Source organism: Rhinopithecus bieti, unplaced genomic scaffold (genome assembly GCF_001698545.2).
Source record: "Rhinopithecus bieti isolate Rb0 unplaced genomic scaffold, ASM169854v2 scaffold_26532, whole genome shotgun sequence".
Classification (NCBI taxonomy): Eukaryota; Metazoa; Chordata; class Mammalia; order Primates; family Cercopithecidae; genus Rhinopithecus; species Rhinopithecus bieti.
Genome location: NW_016812934.1, coordinates 1,298,938 through 1,322,662, shown reverse-complemented (window position 1 = coordinate 1,322,662; position 23,725 = coordinate 1,298,938). Strand labels below are relative to the sequence as shown.

Genomic DNA, 23,725 nt, shown 5'->3' with positions numbered 1-23,725 from the left:
TTAAATGACCTATTTCTCCTTAACTTTTGCAAGTCCATTAAAAGATGATTTATGGTCAACTGGGTGAAATTTCATTGTGATAAAGCCTGCGTGAGAAAGAAAAGTCCCATTAGGTGTTGGGTGTTTAGACTCTTAAAATACAAGTGAATGCAGGAGTACACATCTTAAGACGACTTTCCAAAAGGATTTTATAGATTTTTCTACTCATTCAGAAGAGTCAAGAAAAAATCTGAGGCCAATCTGCTCATGCCTGTAATCCCAGCACTTTGGCAGGCCAAGGTGGGTGGCTCATTTGAAGCCAGGAGTTCAAGAGCAGCCTGGCCAACATGGTGAAACCCTGTCTGTACTAAAATACAAAAATTAGCCCGGTGTGGTGGCAGATACCTGTAATCTCAGCTACTGGGGAGGCTGAGGCAGGAGAACTGCTTGAACCCAGGAGGCGGAGGTTGCAGTGAGCTGAGATCACGCCACTGCACTCCAGCCTGGGCGACAGAGTGAGACTCTGTTTCAAAAAATAAAGAATAAATAAATAAATAATCTGAAAGCTAAAGGAATAGACACAGTTAAACAAAAATGGGCTGGGTGTGGTGGCTCACACCTGTAATCCTAACAATTTGGGAGGCCAAGGCTACAGGATTTCTTGAGCCCAGGAGTTCAAGACCAGCCTGGGCAACATAGTGAGACTCTGTCTTTCTGAAAACCCAAATAAAAAAAAAAAGGTTGAGGGAGGGAGAATGTGTACAGACAGACACACACACACACACACACACACACACACACACACGGATACTTTTAAAATATTTTAAAATAGACTTTAGGGTAGCCATAGCAGCTCATGCCTATAATCTCAGCACTTTGGAAGGCCAAAGCGGGAGAATCACTCGAGCTTGGGAGGTCAATGATGTAGTGAGCTATGATCACGCCACTGCACTCCAGTCTGGGTAACAGAGTGAGACCCTGCCTCAAAATAAATAAATAAATACATACATACATACATACATATATACATACATACATACTTGGCTCAGCTGGGCATGGTAGCTCATGTCTGTAATCCCAACAGTTTGGGAGGCCGAGGCAGGCAGATCACCTGAGATTAGGAGTTTGAGACCAGCCTGGTCAACATGGTGAAACCCCTTCTCTACTAAAAATACAAAATTAGTCAGGCATGGTGGCAGGCACACGTAATCCCAACTACTTGGGAGGCTGAGACACGAGAATCGCCTGAATCCAGGAGGCGGGGGTCACAGTGAGCCGAGATTGTGCCACTGTACTCCAGCCTGAGTGACAGAGTGAGACTCCATTTAAAAAAAAACAAAAACAAAAACAAGCAAAAAACAAACAAACAAAAAAACAAAGAAAACCTGGTGGGCACAGCGGCTTGGCCTGTGATCCCTGTACTTTGGGAGGCCGAGGCAGGAGGATTGCTTGAGCTCAGGAGTTCCAGACCAGCCTGGACAACATGGCAAAACCTCATCTCAACTTAAACTAAAAATAAAAATAAAAAAAATTTAGCCCAGCATGGTGGTGCATGCCTGTGGTCCCAGCTGCTTGGGGTACTGAGGCAGGAAGATTGCATGAGCCCAGGAGTTTGAGGCTGCAGTGAGCTGTGTTTGCACTACAGCACTCCAGCCTGGGTGTTAGATTGAGGCCCCATATCCAAACAAAACAAAACAAAAAGGTTTCATTTTTTAGAGCAGTTTGGGGTTCACAGCAAAGTTGTTCAGAACATACCAAGATTTCCCCTATAGCTTCTCCCCACCACATGCACGGCCTCCCCCACCATGGACATCCTGCATCAGAGTGGAACATTTGTTGCAGTTGATGAGCCTACATTGACACATCATCATCACCCAGAGTGCATAGTTCACATTAGAGCCCACTCTTGATGTTGTACCTTCCATGGGTTTGGACAAATGCATAATGACGTGTATCCTCCTTTATAGTATCATAGGGAGTAGTTTCACAACCCTAAACATCCTCTGGGCTCTGCCTGTTCATCCTTCCCTCTTTCCGACCTGTGGCAACCACTGACCTTTTAACTGACTCCACAGTTTTGCCTTTTCTAGAATGTTGTATAGTTGGAATCATATATCTTAAACTATTAATTGTATGTTTGTGTTTATGGTGAATACACATGGGTACACATACATACAATAATTTTACTTTCAATATAGAGTCTTGGGGTTAGAGGTAAACCTTGTAGGTCATCTCTTCCAGAAAGCAGAACAGACAAGAATTCCTCCTCTCTTCAAATGAAGAAATTAGAGGGTATATTCATTTATCAAGCATAGTTTCCTAAATCTGTAACTATACTACTGGGATAGACTCTAGATGATTTTTAGGGATACTTGAATATGATGAAACAACAGAGAAACTTTCTTTCTTTCTTTCTTTTTTCTTTCCTTTTCTTTCTTTCGTTTTTTTTTTTGAAATGGTGTTTTGCTCTGTTGCCTAAGCTGGAGTACAGCGGTGTGATCTCGGCTCACTGCAACCTCTGCCTCCTGGGTTCAAGTGATTCACCTGCCTTAGCCTCTGGAGTAGTTGGGATTACAGGAGCCTGTCACCATGCCTAGCTATTTATTTGTTTGTTTGTTTGTATTTTTTGTAGAGATGGGGTTTCACCATGTTGGCCAGGCTGGTCTTGAACTTCTGACCTCAAGTTATCCACCCACTGTGGCTTCCCAAAGTGCTGGGATTACAAGCATGAGCCACCATGCCTGGCTGAAAGTTGTTCTTTTTAAAATTATCTTTCTAGTATTCTATTAGAGAGAGAGTCTCAGTTCAGTACTGGTTTGTGTTAACTACTCTAGAAGTGTCTAATTCCCATTTGCAACAAAGAGAAGGCAAGCTTTGGATATGAATAGAGATAATTTCAAATGTTTGTTTTCTTCTTATTGAATAGCAAGTGATTCTAGTTTGTCATACAAAGAACTGACATCATATTTGTGTGAAATAAATGTAAATTAAAAGTGGTTTGACTTAAATAAAAATATTAAGCCAGCGTACAGGTGCTGTATAGATATGGCAATGATAGTGAAAGAAAACCCTGAATGATGGAAGTTTGAGTCATGCTGCTCTCATGTATATAACATGATTCTCTATGCTCTCTATGAAAATTCAGTTCACATGCAGTTTTTTAGGAAATACTTCTAGCAAACTCCATATGGATGCATTCTGTCACCTGGGTCTGCTACTGTACATTCACACTAATATAATGTGTTGATGGAGTAAATTAAAGTTCTGGGCCTGGAACCAAAATGTGTAAAAAGACCCTGTTCTGTAACTACGCCTTGTATGTTGCAACACAGATTTCCAAGATAGAACCCTCTCTTCTTTCCTTTGGACGTTAAAGAGGTTTGGTGCTGTTCAGTAGCTATTATATATGTTATTATTATACATATTGGTGTTTATTTCATTAGACACTATTTTCTACCAGAGCTAGCAAATGCTATCTGCAAAACTATGAAATGGACATGAAAAGAGGCATAATAGTATTTTTGAATGCAATAATCAAGACATGTTTCCTGCAGAAACACACGATGGAGTCAACCCTTTCAAATGGAGGTTACCACGCTGCCGGATGTGCAACAATCATGTCAGCATGCACAGCTTTCCAAAGGGGAGGGGGTACTGAGTATTGAGGACTAGATGGTGTTTAAAACACCAAATGCAAGATTGGAAAAAAAAAAAAAAAAAGGAACCCGGCTGGAATGATGCAGAGTATGACTCCAATTAACGGGTAAACCAAATCCAGGTGTTTTTCCCCCTTTTAAAAGCAGTCCAATGGAGGACATTTTTCAAAGCCTCCACTTGAATGAAGTGGTGGGTCCCGTTGACGTGACTGGCTTAATTTGCTTCTTTTGGTTGCCAGAGGCTGCATTTCCATGACATTTATTATTAGCTCATGTCCCGAGGTGGTCTTGCAGCAATCAAGTGAAAACCAGCTTGCTCTCTCTCCCTCTTTCCTTCAGATCACGCAATTAAAGATCGAGAATAATCCCTTTGCCAAAGGATTTCGGGGCAGTGATGACATGGAGCTGCACAGAATGTCAAGAATGCAAAGGTAGGAAAGTGGATTCCTCAACTTTCTCCTCCACACATACCCCTCAAATTACCCAGGTAAGCCAGCAGCAACCCAGCACCTCCCTCCACTAGCCTTCCTGCCCACAGAATGCCAGGCACAGAGAAATGGGGAGAATGAGCCTCTTCTGTCCCATTTTTTGCTAACCCCCACATGTGGTTGACACCATTGGGCAACCTGGAGAATACATTTTCTAGTGGAGAGAAGGTACAAAGAGTTTGGCATTCTCCATTCTCCCAGGGAACAGAAGGTACAGCTTTCTCTTCTTTCTCTGCTGTCTCTCTCTCTGTAGGGAAACACTTTCTCTTTTTCTTCCCATAAGTCACAGCCGATGAATGCTTTTTTTTTTTGGCAACAGCTCTTGGTAAATGAAAGAGAAGTTAATGACTTGATTTCCTGAGGGTGAAATACAGACAAACTTGATACCATGTGGTGTCCAGGGCACTGGAGGATTGAAAGCTGGTGCTAAAAATTGCTCTGTATTTTTACATATCCTGTGGTCATAGTTGCTGATATGATGAATAGAAAGGGCTATAGCAAATGTACTTAGTGGGAATTTGGTCTGATTTGAAAGGATTGTACAAGCATTGCCAATTTTGTGGAACATTCTCTCTACCTCTTGATGTGCTTCCAAAATAACTTACCATATGGCAAGTGAATTAGAAATACATCTTGATCCCTCTGACCAAGAAGGTTTGTGTGTGTGGTGTGTGTGTGTGTGTGTATGTGTGTGTGTGTGTTTTCTCTTTTTTCTGTTTGGTGGGTTTAGTGTTTCAAAATAAAATGAGATCATTTCGGATGTTTTCCTTATCCTTTCTGGAAGACATGGAAAGGGAGAGTCTGGCAGATAGACAGATATATTCATTCAAAGAAAGATAAGAGACCTATAAGAACAGAAAGGGAGAAAGATCTTAGATCTGTGGTTTTAATATTAGGTTTAGAAATACATGCAATGGAAAAATTGTTTTTAGATAGTAGGCTTATCAGGTCAAATTTTGCGTGCTTTTTAAAAAATAATGCTAGCCCAGGTGGCATGTTCCTGTAGCCCCAACTACTCAGAAGGCTGAGGCAGGAGGATCTCTTGAACCCAGGAATTCGAGGCTGCAGTGAGCTATGATCACACTACTGCACTGCAGTCAGGACAACATAGCAAGACCCTGTCTCCAAATATTAAAGAAAAACAAGACAATGACCGTGTTTCCAAACATTAAAGAAAACAAGCAGTGTGGTACAGGTGTGCACATGTTCCTGTTTTCATAAATTGGTTTCCTATGGATTCCTGTTTGTATAAATTGGTTTCCTTCAAGATTGTGGACTCACAAGGTACTTTTTGTGGCTAAAATAGGCAAGTTCTGAGTTTGCTATTTAAAATTTATTTTTGGTTTTAAGCATCTACATTTTGAAATTGGGTCATAGGGTCAGTGGAAAAGATGACAACAAATACCGTGTTTTAGCTGAGAGAGGTTCGATTACTCATGACCCTGGGCTCAGAGTGCCAACTTTTTGTTCCTATCCCATTCTGATGGTGATTTGCCATTAAGGTAGCTTAGTCATTGCCAAACAGAGTCACCTCTCAGACCTACAGGCCAAGTTCCTGCTGTGCAGGTGGGAGCTGAAGGAAAATCGCCTGTTCCAGCCTGCAATCAAAGGGTTTCATCATCTCTCACTGCTTCCCTCCTTTTTACAAGGTCAAGAGCAGGGGGTGAATAATAGATTTAAGGTGTCTTGAATCATCCCTTCAAACTTTACCAGTTAGCATGTCCTACTGATCATACCTTCTAGCATAACTCAGAATTCAGCCCTCTTCTGCCAGGGTGCTAACTCTAGCCGCCACCAGCCTCCTAACTGATTGAGACCTAAATTCAGTCCTTGTCTCCTCTAGGGACTTTCTTTAGGCAGCCACCAAAGAGATCTTTGTAAAACACAAATCAGGCAAGGTCTCTTGGCAATGGAGAACATGTCCAAGCCCCCTGTTGCCCTTGGTATAAGGTTTGGAGTCTTTTGCCTGCTTGGCCATGCCCTTCCCGTCTGGCCTGGCCACCCTGCTAGGTTTGTCCTTCACCAGTGTCCCCCTAATATGTGTCAATCATGCTAAAGGAAAGGCTTCAAACCCGTGTCCTTTCCTTTATTTTTGACCCCTTCGAACACACATTTGGTCTGCGTCAAACTCTTTCCCCTCCTTCTCACTAGGTCATCTCCCAGCCATCACTGGGTCTCCTTGTAGCTTTTCCTTCCTCCAAGAAGCTTTCCCTGGCCACAGACTGTGTGGTCAGCCCATGTCTCCCACCAGGACCCCTCCTGGGAATCAGCCACTCAAACTTGACCAGTTGCCCTCCAGGCTTTTCTGTGTCCGACTCAGGCCCAGAACTTGGGAAGCTGATTGGACAGATGACAGCCGGCCATGAAAGGAGAGACAGGTGGGCACGTGCAGGTATGTGAGAGCTCAGATGTCAGTCATCAAGGGAGTCTTTCCTAAAGCTTTTTTGTTTTCTGTTTTTTGATAGGATCTCACTCTGTTGCTCAGGCTCAAGTGCAGTGGCATGATCTCAGCTCACTGCAGCCCCGACATCCACAGGCTCAGGTGATCCTTCCACCTCCCAAGAACCTAGGACTGCAGGCATGCACTGCCGCGCCCAGCTAAATTTGTATGTTTTAATTTTATTATTATTACTTTTTTGCAACGGAGTCTCCGTGTGTCACCCAGGCTGGAGTGCAGTGGCACGATCTCCACTCACTGCAACCTCAGCCTCCTGGGTTCAAACGATTCTCCTCCCTCAGCCTCCTGAATAGCTGGGATTACAGGTGTTTACCACCATACCTGGCTAATTTTTGTGTTTTAGTAGAGATGGGGTTTCACCATGCTGGCCAGGCTGGTCTCGAACTCCAGACCTCAGGCAATCCACCCACCTCGGCCTCCCAAAGTGCTGGAATTACAGGCATAAGCCACCATGTCTGGCCTAAATTTGTATTTTTTGTAGAGACAGGGTTTCACCATGCTGCCCAGGCTGGCCTAGAACCCCTGGACTCAAGTGATCTTCCTGCCTCAGCCTCCCAAAGTGCTGGGATTACAGACATTATCCATAGCCCCTGGCCAACTCTCCTAAAGTTCTAAACACATGTTCATTTTGTTTGTTTACTTACTTCTTGATTGATTGATTGATATTGAGACAAGGCCTCGCTCTGTTGCCCAGGCTGGAGGGCAGCGGTTCGATCACGGCTCACTGCAGCCTCAACCTTCCAGGCTTAAGTGATCCTCTGGCTTCAGCCTCCCAAGGAGCTGGGTAACCAGGCACATGCCGCCACATGCAGCTAAGTTTTGTGTTTTTTTGTAGAGATAGGATCTCCCCCGGTTGCCCAGGCTGGTCACACAGCTGTTTATATATTTAGGCAGATGACTCCTCTTTGGCCTAAATTGGCTGTTCTAACCATCTGTCAAGGTATTGTAGATGGCTTGAGGGCCTGGACTAGGTGTCCTTAATGGGTAGGAACTTCGCAGATGGAATGGAGGAAAGTTTGGCTAGTCATCAGTAGAAAGCCAGTAATTGACGTGTTGAGTCAAACCACTCAGCCTAAGAGCCATGTGTGTCTTTGTGGCCATGTTAGGAGTTGCCCCAGAAACCAGAGGGCTGAACTAACCACTGATGGGTTGGGGGAGTAGACGAGGTCATTGGCCAAGGTCTCTGGACATGTCCTTGGGGAAGGAGAAAGAGTGAAGAAGAGTGGTTCCAACAGAGGGCTTTGGAGTCAGACAAACATGGGGTCAATTCTTGCTCTGCATTTATCAGTATGTGCCCTGGGGTAAGTGACTTAACCTCATGGAACCTCAGTATTCTCATCTACAGAAGGGGCATAGATAAGTATAGCCTCTACTTTCTAGGGTTCCTTAAAAATTATATGAGCAAAGGCCTACTGAGTGCTTGATTCCTAGTCTAATATTCAGTAAAATTTAACTAATTTGGGGGACAACTCCCCACTACTCCCAATTTTGCCCTTGTTCAGAATTTATTTTGGGTCATTTTCCCAACCCCCAGGTTGCAGTCAGTAGTGGCAAGTGGGGAATATGACTCTCCAGAGTCAGCCTTGATAACAGCCAGGCAGGAATGGCAGGCTCACTGCTAATCTTGTAATCCTGTTTCCTGTCCCCTACACACCCGGTGACAGCTGGCTATGGGAGAAAAGCAGGACGGATGAAATTTCCTCTAATTCCAACAATTGGAAGAAGGGAGTGAGGTGGGGTTACAGATAGTTAAGCATTACCTTGCACTTATTCCACAGAAAGAACTTTTGGATTCGCTTGGCAAATGTCTGGCCGTTCCCACCTCTAGCTCTTGGCCCAATTCCCTGTGTTTGGAAAACGCAGATGATGTCTTCATTATTTTCCAACATTTTTTAATGGTTTCTAGTTACAGGAGCAATCACTGCTTATTATAAAAATTTGGGAGCTATGGGAAGCACAAGGCATAAAGTCTTTTAAACATCCTGTCTCAAGCAGACCAATTAAAGGGTGTGCCAATGTTATTTAGAAAGGTTAATCAATCTGTGGCTTAAAAAAATATATAATCCTAAAACTAATATTTCCCCAAATTTCAGTACCCTTAGATTGGTGACAAAGGATTTTTTTAAATAAAAACTATTTATTTATTTATGTAGGACAGGGTCGTTCCCTGTCACCCAGGCTGGCATGCAGTGGCACAATCATAGCTCACTGCAGCCTCGAACTCCTGAGCTCCAGCAATGCTCCTGCCTTAGCGTCTGAAGTAGCTGTACTACAGGTGCATACCACCATGCCCAGCGATGGAATCTCACTATGTTGCCCAGGTTGGTTTCAAACTCCTCGTCTCAAGCAGTCCTCATGTCTTGCCCTTCTAAAGCACGGGAATTACAGATTTTAGATGGTGCACAGACCCATGGACACATCAGGCCTGTGATTTCATAGATGTTATTGCTCAGAATGAGACTGAGTTATAGGAAAGGAAGAAAAGAAGGAAGCTATGAAGGGAGGGGAATTAAGACTGATTAAAGAGGAAATATTAACTGAATAGCAGAATGGCTGGTAACAAGGTTTGGGGAACGTTGTCAAGATAGTATGCAAACCACAGAAATTTGAGAAACACACATAAAAGCTCAACCACCTACAAAGAAAGGCTTGAGAGTGCCATTACTGTCTGAAACTATCGAGGCCCTGGTTTTTCATAGAACAACTCTTTCTTTGGACTTGGCTTCGGTCTTCAAGATGTATTCAAACAAGTTCTAAACCTCCTAGGAGCCAAAGGGGCTAGAGCTGGGACTGGGGCAGAGTAGGCTTTATGGAGAGGGTAGAAGTAGGCCTCGTAGAGAGAATGGGACCTGAATCTGTTGGGAAGAAGGGTTTTCCGGGTTGGAACAAGGAAGAAGTGGGCAGGGGTCTGGAAGTCTAGGGGGCTGGAGTAGGGATCAGATTCTGAAGATCTCTGAAAGCCAGCTGGAGTGGCTCTATGACAGGTATGAGGAGAGCTGCTCCTAGAAGCGTGGAACTGTAGAGCTAGAAGGGACTCCAGAAGACGGCATCTGATCCACCTGCTCCCTTTTGCAGAATGGGAAACTGAGGCCCAGAGACTCATTTACTTATTCAGTTTTTGATCTGATTTGTTTATGCAACTAAAACGTTTGTTAAGTGTTTGCTGTATGCCAAGCACTAGGCATACAAGGATGAATCAACACACAGGGGACCAGGGTCCATGGACGGAAACAGGCTCAGGAGCTGGGGTCCAGACTACTGCCCTGAGCAGCTCCGGGGCTTTTCTACTCCACGGAGTGTCTGTTTCCTCATCTGTAAAAAGGAAATCATTACATAGCCTACCTCCAGGCCTGTTGCAAGGATGAAATGAGGTAACACATGTGTACTGATTATTATTGCTGCATAGCAAATGACTCCCAAGCTTAAGCTGGGCTGGCTGGGATACCCTGGCTTCCAAACTATCCCATTTGTTCTCTGTGTGTGATGCTACCAGGCCAGCCAAAGTGTCTCACCTGAGACAACTTTCCCCCACAACCCATTGGGAGTCTTCTAACAGAGGAAGGCAGTATAGGCAACCACAGTGCTTCCACAAAGAGCTCCCAGACCATCAAAGTCCCCAAGTTCCCTACAGTTGCAATCTGCTAGCCCCCAGTAATGTTCCATAAATGCTGCTCACGGTGGAAAGACCAGGCCTTGCTGGTCGCTACTGTGTGAAAGGGGAAGCAGGAAGCACCAGGGAGGCACTTTTATTTTGTCTGTGATTGGTGGGTCATTCTTTTTGGAAGGACTCAGCTGTGCAGTTCTTGCTGGCCATCAGATGGTGGCTGGGCTGCAGGTGTCGGAAGGCAGATCAGGCAGGATGTCCAGCTTGGCACACTCCTGTGACCCACAGTTGATGCTGCTTTTGGATGGGACCTCAGCTGTTGTCCACTGAAAAATCAAAATGTGGCCTCTCCAGCAAGGCAGACTCAGGGTGTTCAGACTTTCTCATGGAAAGTGGAAGTGGAAGCCGCCTGGTCCTTGCTGACTGAACCTCAGAGGACAGGTAGTATCACTTCTGCTGCATTCTTTTGGTTGAATGTGACTCACTCAGGGGGGTTCAGATCCAGGGAGTTTGAGACCAGCCTGGACAACGTGGTGAAACCCCATCTCTACTAAAAATATAAAAAATTAGCAGGGTGTGGTGGCACGCACCTGTAATTCTTGCTACTTGGGAGTCTGAGGTGGGAGGATTACTTGAACCCAGGAGGTAGAGGTTGCAGTGAGCCCAGATCGTGCCATTGCACTCCAGCCTGGGCAACAAGAGTGAAACTCCATCTCGAAAAAAAAAAACCAAACAAATAGAAAACAGATTCAAGGAGGCAGGACAAGTTCTCTCCTCTACCTAGAAGGAGTGTCAAGGAACGTCTCGACGCGTTTTAAAACTGCCTCAGCAGGCATGGAAGCACATAGCAGTGTCTGGTCCAGAGGGATGCTCAATCGCCAGTAGGTGTTAAGATACGGTCCATGGTCTGGCGAAACCAGATGCCAGGTTGACTTGCCCAAAGTCACACAGTTAGTTTGGATGAAGGGGCCTGCCTGGCTGCAGGTTTGCTTTCTTCAGGATGGAGGGAACCCCCTTTCCACTAATCTGGGCTGCTGCTCGTCTTCTTGTAAACGTAAACCCCAGAATATGAACAAGCAATATCAAAGTCCTTCATCTCGGTATTTATTACCTCACCTCACCTCACACAGAATGGCCATGAGCAATGACTGGTCTTTTCACCATAAGAAGTATTTATGGAGCGTTTTCAGGGGGGTTAGTAGATGATGGATTGGGAGGCTTGGTTGGCCTCAGAGTTCTTCATGGAAGAAATAAAGCTCCCTTTACTTCCTTGCTCTCTTAGTGTGCTGCAGACAGCATCAGGGGGCGTGGTCCCTGAACATGAGGGGTACTTTGAGGCTCTGCTTTGGGTGACTGGGATCTGAGCCACCCAACCAGAGAGTGGATGGGAAAGCTTGGAGTCCAGGATGTCTCAGTCAGACTGAAGCCCACCCATTACTCAGCTCCAGTTTGATTATTGAGAGGACTCTACACAGCCACATTGGGAACTAGCCAACCTCTCCTGCCTCTATGGGTGCTTATTTTCACCTTCTCTACCTTGTTCCTCTAGGGCAGGGCTTCTGAAAATAGGTGCAAGACTCCTTTTGAAAATCTAATTAAAGCAAGAGACCTTCTGAAAGGCTCATAATATATGAATAGAGAAAAAAAATTCAGGCTAGGTGTGGTGGCTCATGTGTGTAATCTCAGCACTTTGGGAGGCTGAGACAGGAGGAGGATTGCTTGAGATCAGGAGTTTGAGACCAACCAGAGCAACATAGGAAGATCCTGTCTCTAAAAAAAAAAAAAAAAAGAAAGAAAAGAAAAGAAAAGAAATGATAAAGATTAAAAAAAAAAAAAGATTAACTGGACGTGATAGCATGTTTCTGTAGTTCCAGTTACTCTGGAGGCTGAGACAGGAGGATTGCTTGAGCCCAGGAGTCTGAGGCTGCAGTGAGCTATGATTATGCCGCTGCATTCCAGCCTGAGCAACAGAGCAAGATGCTGTCTCAATTAAAAAAATTCAAACAATCTCAAGGGATGTATGAGGCCTGGGTCTCCTAAAAGTTTAAAATTCTTCTATTTGAACCTTCCCTCTTCTATTCCTTCCTTCCTGATTTTAAATTAATTTTCAGCTCTTAACCTCAAATGATCATTTTCAAACTGAAGGCTTAGCACTCTTGTGTTCTCCTGCTTGTGGTTAAAGGTAATCTGAATGCCCAATTAATGAGAAGTGGTTTTCCAGACAACGTTAGACAACCTTCTGGAGATGGCATTAACTCCCCTCTTAGGGTTGTAATTTACCTAGCCACATGGCTTCCTCCAGGGAAGCAGTGCATTTATGTAAAACAAGAGAGGGGTTGTGTCTGGGGAGCTGAGCCAGCCTAAGTGAAGCTGTAACACTGAGTTGTTTTTCTGAAAGGATCTCATCTTGGATCATGGCTATTTATCAAGGCATGGATGCTCACAACCCACCCCCTCCCACATTCCCGCTTTCCCACTCAGGTACCCCCACCCCTACCCAACCCATCCCCAGCATATCTGCTATTCAGGAACAGGGCTGGGGCAACTCACTCACCCATCCGTGTTTTTCCTCATCTTTAATGAGGTGTAATTGACAAAAAGTGTGTATACTTAGGTTATACAAATTGGAATAGTTTAATATATGTAAATATGAGATAATTACCATGATCAAGCTAATTAACATATTCAGCACCTCATATAGTTACCATTTTATTTTCTTGTGTGTGTGTGTGTGTGTGTGTGTATGTATATATATGAGAATATTTAAGATGTACCCTCTTAGTTAATTTTAAGTACACAATACTGTGCTGTTAACTGTATTCACATTGCTGTACATTAGCTCTCCAGGAATTAGGTCTCTTGTATAACTGAAACTTTGTATGCTTTGACCAACATCTCCCCATTTCCCCCCTCCCCAGCTCCTGGCAACCACCATTCTCCTCTCCACTGCTACAGGTTTGACTATTTTAGATTACACCTATAAGTGAGTCATGTCATGTTGATCTTTGTGTGTCTGACTTGTTTCACTTAACATAAATGTCCTCCAGGTTCATTCATGTTGTCTCAAATGAGAGAATTTCCTTCTTTATTTTTAAGGCTGAATAGTATTCTAGAGTGTGTTTGTATATATACACACACCACATTTTCTTCATCCATTCATCCACTCATGGATGAATCATCCACTCATGGATCCTGAGTATCATGGATACTCAGGCTGATTCCATATCTTGGCTCTTTTGAATCATGCTGCAATGATCATAGGAGTGTAGGTATTTCTTTAAGATACTGATTTCATTTCCTTTGGGTGTATATCTAGAAGAGGAATATGCATATATCCCTGGGTCATATAATAGTTCTATTTTTTGGTTATTTATTTATTGTTTTGTTTTGAGACAAGGTCTTATGCTGTTGCCCAGGCTGGAGTGTGTGGCATGATCAGGGCTCATTACAGCTTCCACTTCCTGGGCTCAAGCAATCCTCCCACCTCAGCCCTCTAAGTAGCTGGGACTATAGGCACATGCCACCATGCCTTACTAATGTTTTTCAATTTCAGTAGAGACAAGACCTTGCTATGTTGCTCAGGCTAGTCTTCAACTCCTGAGCTCAAGTTATTCTCCTGCCTTGGCCTCCCAAAGTGCTGGGATGACAGAACGTGGGCCACTGCACCTGGATGATAGTTCTATTTTAAAATTTTTTGGGGAACCTCCATACTGTGTTCCATAGTGGCTTCACTAACTTATATTCCCACCAGCAGTGTGCAAGGATTCCTTTTTCTCCACACCCTTGCCAACATTTGTTACCTTTTGTCTTTTTGATGATAGCCATCCTGACAGGTATAAGGTGATATATCTCATGTGGCTTTGATTTGCATTTCCTCAATGAGTAGTGAAGTTGTACATTTTTAATATAACTCTTGTCTATTTGTATGTCTTCTTTTGAGAAATGTCTATTCAGGTCTTTTGCCCATTTTTTAATGGGATATTTTTCACCACTATTGAGTTGTGTGTTTCATTCATCCACAATTGAGCAGTGTTTCTCAAACTTTTGGTAGACATCATAATTACCTGGGGGGCTTGTTAAAAAAGATTTCTAGGTCTCACTCTCAGAGATTTGAGTCAGTGGCTCCAGGGATGGATCAGAAACTGCCCTTCAACAATTTTCTCCAGTGGCTCTGATGGAGGTGTCCCCTGGTCACACCCGGGTAATCCCTTGGTTCTAGGGAATGATTGACCACTAGAGAATGTAGATGAACACGTGATTGTATTTCTGCAAACAAAGCCCATGTATGGGCTGTTTTACATAAAAGGCAACCCTTTTCTCTACTTAGTACTCAACTCATACTGAACATTAGAATTATCTGTAGTTCTCCCCTCAGTGTTCTATTATGAAAAATTGAAGGTGTGTGAGAAACATTGAAGACTTGTACAATGAGTGCCCATATACTCACTGCTTAGAGTCTACAGTTAAAATTTTGCTATATATTTGATCTACCACATATCCCTCCATTCATTCATCTATCCATCCATTCATCTATCCATGCTTCCATCCTTCCCTCCCTCCCTCCCTCCTTCTTTTTATTGATGTATTTCAAATTAAATTGCAGACAGGGGTACATTTTACCCCAAACACTTCAGTGTGCAAATCATTAACTAGGACTCAATTTTTGTTCACACTCCTTTACTTTAGGTTGAATTTATACAGGGTGAAATGCACAAAGCTTAAGTACACCTCTCACTTTTTGGCACATGCACATACCTGTGAAACCTAAGCCCCTACCAAAACATAGAACATTCCCATCACCCCAGAAAATTCTCTCATTTCCCATCTCCTTAGTCACTCCCTGCCTCCTTCTCTTCACCAGAGGCAATCAATGTCCTGACTTTTTTTCACTATAGATTAGTTTTGTCTGTTATAGAATTTCATTATAAATAGGATCGTCCAGTGTATACCTTTCGTGGAATACTTCTTTCTCTTGGGAAGCTTTTAAAACTCCCAATGTCCATGCTGTTCCCTAGAACAATAACATCAAATTCCCTGGGGGTGAGTTTAGGTGTCAGTACATGTATTTTTAATTCCCCAGGTGACTATAGTATGCAGCCAGGCTTGAAACTCCCCTAGAGGAAGTTCCTCGTCTTTGTCCATCCCCGCCCTAAGCCATGTCCCCCAATCACCCAACCCCACTAATCAATATCCTCACATTAAAATTTTATTTTCCAAGAGACCCGCTACCTTGTAGTTGTTTTGAACAGGGAAGGAGGCAGAGTTTTATATTAGCACACAAAACATTTAGCATTCCTTCAGAAATAGTTGCTTTGGGTGACTTTGCCAAGGTCATCATCAGAAGCGAAGGTCACCAGGAAGTCCTTGGCTTACTTCTGAATGATCAATGGCCTTCACATGATTTTCCCTGGGACAAAAGATGACTCAAGACAATCCCTTTGGTACAGAAAGCAGTTTGAGAAAGCTGTAGCCTTCCAGCTTCCAGAATGACTGAGGCCTCAGAAGACTCCTTCTTACCACCCTACCCCTGTTCCAAAATCATGTAAAAGAAAAGGCTAAACCTAAGTCATAGTTAAGCTGGTTTAAATGGTTAGTTTTACAAGACTGGACTAAAATATTGAGCTGTTCAATTCAGTACTAGACTATTTGGTGAATTATTACCATAAATTCATTAAAAGTTTAGCTTGAGGCCGGGTGCAGTGGCTCACGCCTATAATCCTAGCACTTTGGGAGGCCGAGGGGGGCAGATCACAAGGTCAGGAGTTCAAGACCAGCCTGGCCTATATGGGTGAAACCCCATCTCTACTAAAAGCACAAAAATTAGCTGGGCATGGTGGTGGGCGCTTGTAGTCCCAGCTACTTGGGAGGCTGAGGCAGGAGAATTGCTTGAACCTGAGAGGCAGAGGTTGCAGTGAGCTGAGACTGCACCATTGCACTCCAGCCTGGATGACAGAGCGAGACTCCATCTCAAAAACAAACAAACTTTAGCTTGAATTGTCCTTTCATGTCTGTAGTTTTACAAAGTTTAGCTTGAATTGTCCTTTTATGTCTGTAGTTTTACATCTAGCTTTTACCTACAGGATCCACACCTACCCTGTGAGTTAGGCCTTTTGTTCTCCGTTATGCAAACAGGGAAACTGAGACAAAGGGTGATGTCATGAATTGTCCAAGAATCTTCCCCATGATTTCCAAACCATCTCTATAGTTTGAGTCAAAATCATTTTTTGAATCACAGACCCTTTTTGAGTAGCCAATGCAAATGTGAACCTCTTCCTTGAAAAAGTGACCAGCTCTAAATATTTGATATTTTTGGGTATTTATACCCATTTGAAGCCCTTGCTGGTTAAGAACCTCTTCTCCAAAATACAATGTATATTTACAAAATAGTGTTTATTGAGCAATGTGTCCCCATTGTGTGTGTGTGTGTGTGTGTGTGTGTGTGTGTGTGTGTGTGTATGCTAAGCCTTTCCATGCATCATTTCATTTTATACCCCAAAGAGGTGGCTATTTTATTATCCACATTTTACAGACAGAAGACTGAGGCTTGGGAAAAGGAAGAACCTAGCCAGCAACGTAGTGGTCAACTTCGTGGCTGGATACTGAAGGAAGGCACATTCACCTGGCCTGACTTTGGAGCCTGAGCTTGATGCTACCACTCTGATACTATATTATCTACAGATTTAACAAGAGGGACCCAAGGCCCCAAACCAAAATTTTTATAAGTGGTGGGTACTTAAGGCCAGAAAGAGAAGTGCCTTTGAGTTTCTTGGCATTCCTCAAGTCATATAGCCCTGGTTGAGTCAACAATGGGAAATTTAGGCCTTACAAGGTGGCTTATGCCTATTATCCCAGTGCTTTGGGAGACAGAAGGGAGTATCACTTGAGGCCGGATCAAAACCAACCTGGGTAACATAGCAAGACCCCATCTCTAGAAAAAAAATACAACTGTTGGCTGGGTGTGGTGACACATGCCTACAGTTCCAGCTACTTGGGAGGCTGACGCAGGAGGACCCCTTGAGCCCAGGAGCTTGGAGTCACTGTGAGCTATGTTCATGCCGCCACACTGCAGCCTGGACAACAGAGTGAGAGTTTGTCTTAAAAACAAACAAAAGAAAAAACCGACAATGGGAAAGTTTTATAACCTCTTCGTGCCCTCACCCCCATTCTTTTTTGAGATTTGTATAAATTTAGAGAGTACAAGGCTAGCTTTTATACATGGATCTATTGCATTGTGGTGAAGTCCGGCTTTTAGTGTAGCTATCACTTTAATAGTATACATTGTATCCATTAAGTAATTTCTCATCCCTCACCTGCCTCCCACCCTTCTGAGCCTCCAATATCTGCTATTCCGTACTCTATGCCCACGTTGTACACATTCTTTAGCTCCACTTATAAGTGAGAACATTGTGTCCCCTTATTCTCATCAGCAACATGGTACCCAGCGCCCTTCTCCAGCTTGCTGGTGTAGTGTAAACTGAGAAAGCACTTGGCAGACTTGAAGAGGCCAGTGATTATTTACTATTTGCATTAGGCTAAATCCAGCCTTGGGTGTGCCCTCCACAGTCCCTACTGTGTCCACGCATGTTAGATCAGAACAACTTCCTCAAGTTTATTAGAATGTTAATAAATCAAGAAAGCTCTCAAGGGGCGATGTGGCCCCCTTTTTAATTTTAATCACAGATTAAAATACTATTGAGAAGAGGAATTTGCTCCAAGAGAAGAGAGATTTTACAGTCCCTTGCCTTGCCCCAGTGCACTGCTTTAGTTGTTTGAAAAAGGCTGCCAGAAATTGGGTAAGGATCACCAGGGGAAAACAAACAAACACAAAAGTCCTAACATGCCAGCGCCCCTACCACCTGCTCCCGTGAAAAGGCCAATTCAGTCAGCTGTGGTGGAAAGCGTTCTCCGGGGTGTTCATTAGCTGGAGGGAGGCTGAGGATGCAGTTTGGCCATGGATTTCAATATTCCCTTGTAACGTTTTACAACCCAGACCCGGCAACAATGGCGTCATTCATTGCACTCGCTCACGTGGAACAGAACGTGAGAGAAGGGCAGAGCTGGGGAGAAGCTGGTCTGTGGGTGCTGATACCCAAGGCCAGCCGAGGTACTCAGGACCCCCTCGTGTTGGGGTGGGGGGGGGCCCAGACTCTTGTCAGAGCTTGTCCGCGAGATGCAGGTATAGCTGCTTGATACAGAGAGAGCAGTGAGATTTGACCATTGCAAACTAAAGTTTCTGCAAACAGTAGAATTGATCAGCAGATCTTGCTATTGCCCGGGTGGAGCCAATGTTCAATTCTCTCATTACCGGCATGCTTTCTAAAGTGGGATTTGCTAATTAGTTGGTATGGAGGTAACAATTGCTTATTATTAAGTATTAGGTGGCTGAAATAGTGCGCTTATAGGGACTTTTATCACTCACCCCCCCACCACTATTCCCCTTGATATAGGGACTTGGAGGGAAGGGCAGGAGGGGGATGAGGGATAAAAGGCTACATATTGAGTACAGTGTACACTGCTCGGGTATCAGAATCTCTGAAGTCACCACTGAAGAACTAATCCATGTAACCAAACACTACCTATTCCCGCAAAACAAAAAATTTTAAAAATGTTATGTGAAAATAATAAAGAGGATAACTGATAGGAAAAAAATGGTTAAATGAGGTCATAAGTTTGAGGCTTTAATCTCACAGGATGGTGGCCTTATAAAAAAGAGGAAGAAAGAGAGAGAGAGAGAGAGAGAGAGAGAGAGAGAGAGAGAGAGAGAGAGAGAGAGATAGTTCCCCACTCTAACCCTCCCTGCCTGGCATGTGAGGACACTGAGGGAAGGCGGCCACTACAAGCGAGGAAGACAGACATCACCAGAAACTGACCATGCTAGCACCCACATCTCCAGAACTATGAGAAAATACATTTCTGTGTATGTGCTTTTTTAAAAGTATTGGGTGGCATGAGGTTTGGAATAGGACTGACCCTGGGTGAGACACAGCCTCTTAGCTGTGTGGTCTGGGACAAGTCACTTAACCTCTCTGCACCTGCTTTTACTTTTCTTTCTTTTCTTATCTCTTTTCTTTTCTTCTCTCTTTTCTTGTCTCCTCTTCTCTCCTCTCCTCTCCTCTCCTCTCCTCTCCTCTTCTCTTTCTTCTCTTTTCTTGAGACAGAGCTTCACTCTTGTTGCCCAGGCTGGTGTACAATGGCATGATCTTGGCTCATTGCAACCTCCACCTCCCAAGTTCAAGTGATTGTTCTGCCTCAGCCTCCCAAGTAGCTGGGATTACAGGCGCCTGCCACCACACTCAGCTAATTTTTGTATTTTCAGAAGAGACAGGGTTTTTCATGTTGACCAGACTGGTCTTGAACTCCAGACCTCAAGTGATCTGCCTGCCTCGACCCCGCAAAGTGCTAGAATTATAGTCGTGAGTCACCATGCCTGGCCCGTCTGCATTTTCTTATCTCTAATGTAAATCTAACTATACCTGTGAAATGAAGTTCTTGCCAGGATCAAATCAGGATAAGCATATAAGTCAAGCAGTACAGTGGCTGGAACATTAGGAGGCACTTGAAGAACAATGTAGATGAGAATGATAATAATGATGATTAAAAAAAGAGCAGACTTTCTTGCTGCCTGTGTTTCCAGAGACACAAGGGCTTTTCAGCTTTCACTTTAATTCTCTTGTGTCCTTGCTTCATGGATGTTCTTAAGCTGTACAAGAAAATAGTTTTATCTTCTCATCTGGAGGACTTTAGAGATTTCTGTCATAGTGATACTAACCACGTTTCTTTGATTGATCATTCCTTTGATCCATGGATGGGCTCTGTGAAAATTGCCCCGCTGTTGTTTGATTCTAACATTTTCTTTCCTTTACCTGTGTAATTCTATAATGATTGAGAAGTCACTTCCCCTTTCCACGCCCGTATTTTGACACCTGTCAGAGGGGTTTGGGGACATTGTATTTCAGGCATTAACAGAGATGTTCGTGATCGGTGATGGAGATGATGTTTCAGGCTCCTTAGAGGGAAACAAGCTGTGAGGGACAAGTGGTTATTGGGATAATATTGCTTTTCCCACTTCTGTGTTGGTAATCAAAAGCAGGACTTGGCCTTTCCAGAGAGCAATTTTGCAATTTGGCTGTACTGGAACAGAGAATTCCACGGAGTCCATTGATATATTTTCTTGTAAATTCTCTCAGCCAACATTTTTTGGAGGTTATTTTCTTTAATTAAAAAGCAAAACCTTTCCTATTAAAAATATAAAACCAAAAGAGATTTCCCCCTTCTTGTTGGAGCTCTGACAGTGAAATATTGGAACTAAATGGATCTAAATAGAGTTGCCAGCGACTTTTGACAACTTTTATAATGTTTTATTGTTATTATAATTTTCTTCTTTTCTTTTCTTTCTTTCTTTCTTTTTTTTTTTTTTTCCATTACGTAGCTTGAACCACAAAGCAAGAGCCATAAAGCTAATCCCATTCCCTTCAGCCTCCTGGCTCCAGGGGGAGATTCTGACTGGTGCGGCCGCTCAGATGGCTCCAGCTTTGGTTCTGAGATGGCACAGGGAAGCTGGGCAAGGAGACCCCTGGGTGTCCCGAGGGTGTCTATAGCCTCATGGAAACTTGGCAGATGCTCGGTGTCCCTGCCTGGCCACTCTGATGTACTTTCACATGACAAACAAAGGCAGGAATATAGGGTAGAGATGTTCACACACTTGAGGGGGTAAAAGTGGAAAGAGTCTTGTGCCCCAAACCCTGCTCCCCTAAAAGCATATTGTGTTGTAAAAATGGAAAGATGTCATTAGGAGACAATGCAAAAGTTAAGAGGAAATGATTGGTTTAGAATTCTAGTTGTGTCTCTTTCTAACTCTGTGATCTTGAACAAGTTGCTTCATCTCCCTGGGTCTCAACTTCCTCGCCTGTAAAATGGGATCAAAAATAATACGTACCACGCAGAGTCACAGGAAGGATGAAATGGACAAATTCAAGATCCTTCAAAATGCATTATGTGTAGCTCTTTGCACATGAGATTATTTCAGGTATACTCTTTAATTTTAATAGGTAAGCATTGATTGATTGATTGATCGATTGAGTGAGACAGGGTCTCGCCCCGTCACCCAGGCTGGAGTGCAATAGTGCAGTCATAGCACCCTGCAGCCTCAAACTCCTGGATTCAGGTAATCCTCTTGCCTCAGCCTCCTGAGTTGCTATGACCATAGGCACATAAACATTTGTCTTAATTGCATTAAAAGAACTATAATTAGCACCACAAGCCTGTGATTTCACAGGCTTGATCACTTATAGTGAAGCTTAACTTATTTGGATAAATGATTAATTTTTAAAATGTCATAAGTTAAAGAATGGATTGTTCTATGTCATGGTGAATATTGTGTCTGACTGAAGTTTGGGATTTACTGACACATGCTCCTTCTAGGGTTCTTAACCTGTTTGATGCCATGGGTTTCTCTTGCAGTGTGTTGAAGTCTATGAATCATCTCTAAGAATAATATGATTAAATGCATGAAATAGAATACATAGGTTACAAGGGAAGCCAGTTATGTTTGGAATATAGTTACCAAAATATTTTATAAATGCTGTATAGCAATATATGCAGTTTGTAAATGCCATGCCCAAGATTCCCTATCCCCATCCTAAATGCTGGATATGGGATGTTAGGCGTCAAGCTCTTCTTGTCTCACATACTTGGATATTTCTCTCTCTTTGTCCCTTTTATCTTGAAGCACCTCCCCACCCCACCTTCTCTCTACTCCTCTGCAGCCTCCCACATCTGATCCATTCCCCACCTCTCTCATTTTCTTTGAGCCTTCTCGTGCTGCACAGCACGACTTTCCTTCTTCCCAGGAGAGGTTTCCACTGCGTCCTTCTAAGGAAAAAAAGTGGGAACACCTGGTATGAAATCTGAAAGTAAGGGAATGTGGAGGACCAATCCTAAGAGTGTGAGGGGCCGGATTTTGAGCACATTGAGGGATGCTATACCTATGATGTCATGGAATTTTTATTATGCTCACTTTACCTGTGTGAGCCCTGAAGCTCAGGGGAGGGTTACGTGTCAGATGGACACACAGCCCATAAGGGATAGGGATGGGGCCTGGATTGGGAGCTGCGTAATCTTAGATCCCATGCTGTTTTTCTTTCTTTTTATTTTTTAATCTTCTATGTCCTTGTTCCTCCTTCTTTCTCATTTTCTTTCCCCCCCTCTATTCTCTCTGCCCAAAAGAATAACAGTAATTATGATGGTTGCCATTTGTTGAGCATTTACTGTGTGCCATGTACCTTTCTCAGTCTTTTCATGATTAACTCATTAACCCATTTCTTCTATCAACAGTCCTTTGAACTGGGGACATTCATTATCCCTGCTTTATAGATGGGAAAACTAAGGTATGGAGAAGTTAAGTTCATCAGTGGTCACAAGGACAGAAGCTCAGAAGGAAATTCTAAGACACTAGCAGCAATCTATCCAGATGAGAGTAACCTAGGATTATACCTGACCTTCCTAGGTGGTCAGCTACCAGTTTTTACTAACTTCGGGCAATGACCTGAGCTGCATCTTAAAGATGGACACCCACAGGTTAAGTCTAAATAAATACTCAGATTAACTAGCTTTCAAATTAGAGAATTTAAAGACATACGTAGACTAAATTGATGTATTTCAAAATACCATGTGTGTTTATTGATTGTTCAAAGCGGTTCTTAACTGGGGGTGTTTATTTACTTCTCTGCTTAGGTATAGAACTGTTGGTAAATCTACTTGCCTGATATATAAGGCATGAAAAATTAGTACCCAAATATACATTTGTGAAATGTGATGGACATGAATATAACTGGATCATTTTATTCATTAAAGACCCCTTTTTTCCCTTATTCTGTGACTTTTCTGGTGATTCTCTCATGCCTGGTTCAGCCACTCGGGAAATCTGTATCAGGGCACTGATAAGCATAATCTCTTATCTCTTCTCTTTCAGTAAAGAATATCCCGTGGTCCCCAGGAGCACCGTGAGGCAAAAAGTGGCCTCCAACCACAGTCCTTTCAGCAGCGAGTCTCGCGCTCTCTCCACCTCATCCAATTTGGGGTCCCAATACCAGTGTGAGAACGGTGTTTCTGGCCCCTCCCAGGACCTCCTGCCCCCACCCAACCCATACCCACTGCCCCAGGAGCATAGCCAAATTTACCATTGCACCAAGAGAAAAGGTGAGTGTGATCACCTCTGATCAATTCGCTTTCTTTCTTACCTTTTCCTTTCCTTGGGTTGGGGTGCGGGGAGGAGTGTGCATTTATTTACTTTATTTAAAATGTAAACAACACAAAATACATGGAGATAAGAAATTTAAACCATACAGCCAAAACTAAAAGTTCCCTTGACATGTTCCCACCTCCAGTTCCAGCCCCTTCTTTGGAGAAAGCTTATTTGAAATGTTCAGACCTATTGTATTCATTTATGCACACATGCACACACACACACACACACACACACACACACACACACACACACACACACAGAGAGCGCAGAGAATGAACTATATTTTTTTTTTTT

At 43.4% G+C, this 23,725-nt stretch overlaps 1 protein-coding gene across 3 annotated transcripts in view; it reads left to right on the top strand.

Moving 5' to 3' along the window:
• The window catches only part of TBX5 (T-box transcription factor 5), a 55,483-nt gene that overhangs the window by 19,662 nt on the left and 12,096 nt on the right, over positions 1–23,725 (top strand). For all 3 annotated transcript variants that reach the window (XM_017847374.1, XM_017847372.1, XM_017847373.1), the window contains exons 7-8: positions 3,975–4,066; positions 23,156–23,382. In XM_017847374.1, the coding sequence (XP_017702863.1) occupies positions 3,975–4,066; positions 23,156–23,382 (319 nt within the window). The remainder of the gene's footprint in view (positions 1–3,974; positions 4,067–23,155; positions 23,383–23,725) is intronic.